The 7,672-nt window shown below is 47.8% G+C and overlaps 1 protein-coding gene across 1 annotated transcript in view; it reads right to left on the bottom strand.

Annotated features, from left to right (window-relative positions):
• The window catches only part of LOC107111402 (dynamin-1), a gene marked incomplete at its 3' end in the record, with an annotated part of 70,491 nt that extends 68,169 nt beyond the window's left edge, over nucleotides 1-2,322 (bottom strand). Inside the window, exon 1 of the mRNA XM_015412370.1 lies at nucleotides 2,267-2,322. Within this exon, the coding sequence (XP_015267856.1) occupies nucleotides 2,267-2,322 (56 nt within the window). The remainder of the gene's footprint in view (nucleotides 1-2,266) is intronic.
• Nucleotides 2,323-7,672: the final 5,350 nt, after the last annotated feature.

The raw sequence follows: 7,672 nt of genomic DNA, 5'->3' as shown, positions 1-7,672 counted from the left end.
AGCTATGGATGCGGGGGGAATGTGCAGATCTTTCCTCGCAAAGGAGGGGGAGCTTGTACCTGAATAAAACTTGGTCTTAAAGGTGCCACTGGACTGCTTTGGGCCGGGGGTCCGGGGGGGGGCTCTGCAACTTACCTGGCTGCTTCTTGCTCTGACTGAGGGCTGCTAGGAGCAGGGGGTGGGGCTTGTTGCATGTGCCCGCCCCCTGGGCTCTTTACTGCCAGAGCGCCGCTCCTGTGCGCTTCTGCAGGAAATGACGCCTGCCCTGCCCCTAGTTTTGTTAGCCTTTAAGCTGCTACTGGACTCTTGCTCTTTTCTACTGCTACAGACTAACTCAGCTATCCATTTTGATCTCTCTTTGGGATTGTTTCAGGTCAGGAAACTGGAAGAGGCGGAAGGCTGAAACTCCCTCTCCCTGTGTACCACATTCCCAATCTGAATTGGGCCTCTAAACGCTAGGGCATCAAGTTCCAAGGACGGAATTCCTAGACCACATTTGTTGACTGTGCACATGTGGGACACAAAGATTTCGTATCATGTGAATTGGCCTTAAGAGAGTTCACCCAGTGTACTGAAGATGAAATTGACCAGAGCAGAAACCGTCAGCCAGTCACAGAAACTGTTAACCAGTCACAGAAACTGTTAACCATGTTACCTTCAACACACTGGGTGAGAGCTCCTTGTAATTAGCTTGGAGGAACACGAAACTGGGTGCCTGGGAACCTGAAATGAACTCAACACACATGCGCCTTTGGGGATTAGAACTCCCCTCCTCCCAAAGGAAAGGTTCCTAGCTGTGACAAGCTCACCCTTTATGGAGAAACAGTCTGGTTTTCTTCCCCTTTGGGTGGCAAAGGGTTTAGAAGAAAGGACAGTGGTGGTCAAGCATTGCACACGCCTAAATTATTCTGGTTTGCCTGTCTGAGAGCCAGTTTGGTGTAGTGGTTAAGTGTACGGAGCTTATATTCATGAAACACACCACACCCAACACACATCCCACAATAGGCTATTTACAGAGTTTACCAATTGGCTACTACTAGGATCCGGATCAATCTATTGGTTCATTCTAGGATCCAAACCTTCTATTGTGATGCGCTCCAAGATACACTATTCCTCATGTTCGCTAGCAAGCCCTTTCGCAAGTACGGTTCCATTGTGATACATAACACCCCCTCCACTTTCAGTGCCTTTTTATCCTGCGCTGCTTTTAAGGTGCTCAGAGCGGCATACCTGCTTTTCCCTCCCTTGTTTTATCCCCACAAAACCCCAGGGGTTAGACTGAGAGAATGTGACTGCCCCAGCGAGCTTCTTGGCAGAGTGAGGATTTGAACTCAGCTGTCCCAGATACTAGTCATGTTATCCCCTCCCCTTCTAATACTAAGCCTAAATGGAATAAAGGGATATTTTCCCCTGTCTATATTCACCTCCCTTCTCTTTCCTGTCTCCCTCATTTTCCATTTAAGAAAACAATCTCCTTGAGGGCCTGTGTTGGGTGTTACAAGATAAAAACACTCAGTATATATTGGGTTAAATGTCTGTTTTGTTGTTACAGGAAATCACATGCTTTTGTGTAAGCCAATGTTAGTTTAGGTCCCCCAGCCCGGGAAAATTCTTCCTGTTCCAGGAGTTTGATTGGAAGCAAAGCGTCAAAGTGTCTTTGCATTTTATGGCTCCTCTTCCCCTCTTTGTTCTGTTTCGACAAGAAGCGTGTAAGAGTGGCCATTGCAGCTCTTCTAGTCTCGTCCTTTGTAGAGTGAAGATGTAGGGATTAGCTCTGTTGTTGTTTTCCTCCCAGTTACCTTTCCCTGTGCTAGAATGTAGTAAAATCTTTTATATTTTTAAACACACATGGACTCTGAGTCTGATTATTGCATTCTGGCATTGCTAAGCTGTTTTTTCCTCTGCTGGATCGCAATTTTCATAAAGAAACTCCAACAAAAGGTAACCATAGTTTGTCCACATTCAACTCTGCGGATCACAACTTGGAGACAGACTGTAAGTCAAACATTCTGGGCGACGGAGGGCATTTTTAGCAGCCTCTCCCTGTAGCCACTGAGCTGGGCTGTGGCCAGAGGGCTGCCCTCCCCAGCCCCAGAGCACACTGGAGTTGGTTAATTCAGAAGACAAGCAGTAGATGTCACAAGCTGGATGATGTGAGGCGAAGGAGCCATCAAAGTAGAACGCTGAGCCGGTTGCGGGAGTATGTCAGTGCTGAAGAACTGGAATCTGGAGGCAGCTGCGTTCCGTCATTAATGTACCTCATTACCTGTGAAAATTGATTCCGTTTGCAGACGGATCATCAGCTTTGAAGAAAAGGATCATTACCTCTTGAGAAAGAGAGTCTAGAAGCAGCTTTTATTCCTAGCTCGCTGGGTGTGGATCAGCGTTCCTTCTAAGCTGAGTTAGTGTGAGCTAGCTCAGTTTGTTAGCCTCTGGCTCACACATTTTTGTCTTAGCTCAGGAAGGATGATTCCAGAGCAAACTAATTTATGCGGAAGCCAAATCGCTCACTCACAACTTTAATGCCAGTGGCTCACAGAGTAGAATTTTTTGCTCACAAGACTCCACAGCTTAGGGAGCATTGGCGTGGATCCTTACTTGCTACAAGCTTCATCACCCCAACGAATTGATGCTCTGTCATCTTGGTGCTTGGGGGGGTCAACAGTGGGATGGCTTCTAATATCCTGGCCCCACTGGTGGACCTCCTGATGGCACTGGTATTTCTGGCCACTGTGTGATACAGAGTGTTGGACTGGATGGGCCTTTGGCCTGATCCAACTTTGGCATCTCTTATGCTCTTATGCTCGTAATGCCAGTGGCTCACAGAGTAGAATTTTTTGCTCACAAGACTCCACACCTTAGAGGGAGCACTGGCGTGGATCCTTACTTGCTACAAGCTTCATCACCCCAACGAATTCAGGAGGAAGCGAACTTTCTTACACAGCAGGATAATTCTTTGGCAAGTTTTCCTGTGTCAGATTTTTCGAATGTTTGGAACGGACACCTTAAAGATTGAATTTTGACTTTTGATTTATATGTAGTTGTATGTGTATTACATCTAATTTATACTTACTATTATATTTGGGATAAAGCACACTTATAACCTTTATAATTATATGAGTATATTTACTTTTTCCATATTCTTGCATGGCAGGGGTCATTTTGTAGAAAAAGAGGTCCAGGAGCTCATTAGCATAACTTATTTGCATATGCCACACCCCCTGACATCACCGGAAGTGTGTCAGAAGGCAACACCCACGGCTCAGGCTCCACTGGACTGTTTTGGGCTGCTAGCTATTGGGGGGGTGCAGATCTGCCCTCACAGGGGAGGGAGACCTTGTACCTGAAGGGGGGGGGCTCTGCAACTTACCTGGCTGCTTCTTCCTCCTGTGGCCCGACTGAGGGCTGCTGGGAGCAGGGGGCGGGGCTTGTTGCATGTGCCCGCCCCCTAAGCTCCTTACTGCCAGAGCTCCGCTCCTGCGCGCTCCCGCAGGAAATGACCCCTGTTGCATGGTAAACTATCCATAGCCGTGTCCCGAGTTTACAAAGTTCCCAGGTAGGCCTGAGGTTTAAGTTGTCCTATGCTGAGTCTACCTGGCAAGGATTTTCCATTCTGCCAGTAACTGTTGTTCTTTGAGTGGCCATGTGGGTGTATTCACACGACCCGCCCATCTCTTCCAGAACAGGTACCTTTTTAACTTGCTGCCGTGTGCTCATACATTTTTGGAAGGAATGAAGCAAGACAGTGCAGTGCCTCCTGGTCCTTTACCTCTCTACGGTGTCAATCAATGCCAACAGCAATTTTGGAGGACCGATTCAATCAAACTCCATTGGCCCATCGTCTATGTATTTGTGGTTCCCACGAACTTGAGGATTTACCTCACTACATTCTCTTTTGCCCGTTGCATTCTAGTCCGAGGGCTAAATTTTTTGCAGGTGTGAATGCTCAGATGACCACTTGAGAAACAACCGTTACAAGTAAGCAACCCATTTTTAACCTGTCAACACCATCATGCAGGGTTGCCAGGTTCACCCCCCCCAGCCACTGGTGGGGGATGGGGGTGTAGGGTTGCCAGATCCAGGTTGGGAAACTCCTGGAGATTTGGGGATGGAGCCTGGGGAGGACAGGGACTTCAGTGGGGTACAATGCCATAGAGTCCCACCTCCAAAACATCCATTTTCTCTGGGGAACTGATCTCTGTAGTCTGGAGGTGAGCCATAATTCCAGGAGATCCCCAGGTCCCACCTGGAGGCTGGCATCCCTACCACCATGCATGCATGGACATTTGCACTGACCACACAGCATCCACGGGGCACTTTCGTGGGCACTTTTATCTGTCATTTACTCTCCCAGTATTTTCTACTACCCCTTTCATCCCCCCAGCTTTCAGTCATAGCATATGAAGGTCCTACAGCATGGATTACCTTTCTATTCACCTCCATTCGATAATGGATGTAAGAAAATTCTTGTTCCCCTAAACCTTTGCCAGTCTTTCATTCATTCAAACTAATTTTTTCTAAAGTCATCACTGATGCAATGTCTCACCTTTCACCTAACAGCTTAAGCTAACATTCCTGGATTCCCCAGGATGAATGAATAATCAAAGCTTTGCATTTACTGCCAGGAAATAAATGTGTCTGGAGAGGCCTAGAGCAAAGTTTGAGCCCAGTGGCACTTTTAAGACCAACAAAGTTTAATTCTGGGTATAAGCTTTCGTGCTCTATTGCTTCAGACCAACACGGCTACCCACCTAAACCTAGAAAGGCCCAGGTGAGCAAAGTACAGTTTAAAATTAGCACCACTGAAATGCGCAGAGGGCAAATTATCTCCCTACAAGAAGATCAGTAGCAGCCAAGAATTCCCATCTACCTTGGATTCTTCCTGACTCGTTGCTCAGAAACAACAGGGCGCCTACCATCAAATCGACAGCAGCGGAATCCACCATCAAATAGACACGAGCAGGAATTAATTACAAAAAAACAATGGCGTCGAAGTGAAAACATTACCAGGACAATAGGGCACTTTCAGGGAAGGAAGAGAGGTCCATCTAGGTTCATCCTTTCCTCTTCCTGACATAGCAGCCACAATTCACTGATCTTTTTTTCCTGGCCTCCTGAAAATAAACTCTCTCTTCCTGAAGGCTTTGCTGTGCGTGCTCCGTTGAAAACTGCATCGAATCTTTAATAGTTCTCCCCTTCTGGCCTCCACTGCATCAGAAATCTTTGGCACCCACTTGGAATTCCCAGGGTTAGGGTTCAGGTCACCCAGAGCCACTCTGATGATCTGCAGTATCTCTGATTGGGGCAATGCAGGGGCAGATTCACCATTAGGCAGACTAGGCACGTGCTTAGGGCACCAGGGCCAAAGGGGTGCCACAAAGTTGGGAAAAGGGTGAAAAGCTTAGTTTGTACAGTATATTGTGTTACCATATGAATAAATGTTTGTATTGCTGCAACCTGCATTTAGGGTTGCCAAGTCGAAAGATCTCCTTACCGGGGGACTCCCGCGTCGTGGCTGGAGCGCGCGTGCTGCACACACATCACCCGGAAGTGACGCGACCATGCCGGGCACACTGGGGGCGGGACCACGACCATCCGAGGGAAAACCATAGAGTTTTCCCTTTATATTGTGTTATCATATGAATAAATTTTTGTATTGCTGCAACCTGCACTGTATATCTGGTCAGACAGGTCAACAACTAAAATGGACTGGGTCAGCGTGGAAAGAAGGGGGGCACCAAGACTGGTCAGTGTTTAGGGCACCAGTGAGCCTTCATCCGCCCCTGGGGCAATGGCATTAATACGTCTCAGTCATTATCTGTCTGCGACGGCAGGAGGACCCTATTTGAAGTGGGGCTACAGCATCGATTTCCCCTGACAGAAAATCCTTCACAACTATTACCTCAAACATCAAATGTCACATCTTTGCCTCACCCTTCCTTGAAGGAACTTGGAGAGGCATACGTGGTTCTCTCCTGGCCCATTCCATCCACACCGCAACTCGATGTGAGAGGTTAAGCTGAGACAAAGGGACTGGCCCAAAGTCGCCTGGGTTTCTCCAGTACTAGTCTGACACTCTTAACCACTACATCGGGGGTCCCCAGCCTTTTTGAGCCTGTGGCAAATTTTGGATGGCGGGCGCAACCACAAAATGGCTGCCACGGGAGGTGGGGCCAGCCACAACAGGGGTGCTGTGCAGGCAAGAGCCACATGCACGGAGGAAGCCCAAGTTCAGGGGGAAAGGGAGGTAATTAAAAAAAACACCACTGGAAATCAGGAGTGACAGAGAATAAAACCCACACTGTGGTTGCAGCTGCCTTTTAAATATTGTTTCAGTCTGCCCAGCCAATCAACTCTCCAGCAGCCAATCAGAAGCCCTGTTGGGCAAGTACCTACCCACTTTCCAACAATATTTGGTTGTCGCCCGATTCCTGCACTACAGCACACTAAAGAAAGACAGATATGCATATTACACCTGCCTTTTCTTCCCCCCTTACTGCAACCAATACAGCTGCAGGGAGGGATTTCCATTAGAGAAATGGCCCTGGGAAACTCTCCTCCCCCACCTTTGTGGCCTTGATGTAAATCTGACTTTGACACAGACAGACAGATGTCAGGAGGAGGGGAGGAACTTGTTTTCTAAGCACCTAGAGACTTACTTCAGATGCAATCAAAAAAAGGGTCAGGAATTGCTAGGTTGCTATAGCGTTATAACAACACAATGATGATTCTATTACCTCTTTCGGTTTCCCAGCTTTCAACTTTTTAAAGTAAGTATCTCCCCCTTTTCATTGTTGAGTTATAAAGGGAAATGTGATGCCTCTTCCTTTCCCTTTATAATTCTGCAAAGAAAAGAGCTGGAGGTTTACTTCTCTCCCCTAGTGAAATCTGGGAACTAGGAGACCACAGTAGCAATCCTCAATATTTCTAAAGCCTTAAAAAAAAACCACCCCAAACCCCTCTAGATTGTGTGGGGAAATGGCAGCTGCAGGGGTTGAAGTCGGGAAAGCGGCACCAGTGTGGATGGGTATGGCAAAAGCACATGCTTCCTGTCCACATGGCCTCCAAAGCCACTTTTACTACTATCTTTCCAAAGAGATGGTACTCAGACAGGTTTGGGAAAGATCACAGCAAAGCAGGGGAAAACACAGAAGCAGGACAAAGAGACGACAATATCATGTGGATGCTCCAGAAAGCGGCGTTGCTGTAAGGAAGCCAAAGTGATCTAAACATCTGTGTAGAAACAGGTTTTAAAAAGACACCTCACAGCACTGTGAATAGGCATTGAGCTCTAAGAACATCAGAACCTGAGAGACGCCAGTGTTGGACCAGGCCAATGGCCCATCCAGTCCAACACTCTGTCACACAGTGGCCAAAAATACCAGGGGCCATCAGGAGGTCCAGCAGTGGGGCCAGCGCTTTTAACAAACACGTGCCTGCTGCACCAGTGAATTCAGTACACACACGCTACAGCCTGGCGTGATCTGGTCCATGGGGTCGCGAAGAGTCGGACTCGACTGTGCGACTGAACAACAACAACAGCCACCGCCTGCTCCCTCCCTCTTTCTGTTAATCTCACAAGGTGATCTGCAGCCGGCTGCTTCCATCTCAGGTGTTCCGAGGCAGGATGCTGTCATTTCCAGCAGCAGAAGTAGGAGTGAAAGGGCCAAAA

Source organism: Gekko japonicus, unplaced genomic scaffold, assembly GCF_001447785.1.
Source record: "Gekko japonicus isolate JY-2015 unplaced genomic scaffold, Gekko_japonicus_V1.1 scaffold4676, whole genome shotgun sequence".
In the NCBI taxonomy this organism is placed as follows: Eukaryota; Metazoa; Chordata; class Lepidosauria; order Squamata; family Gekkonidae; genus Gekko; species Gekko japonicus.
Note: the sequence above shows the minus strand (reverse complement) of the source record. Positions and strands in the feature narration are given on the sequence as shown.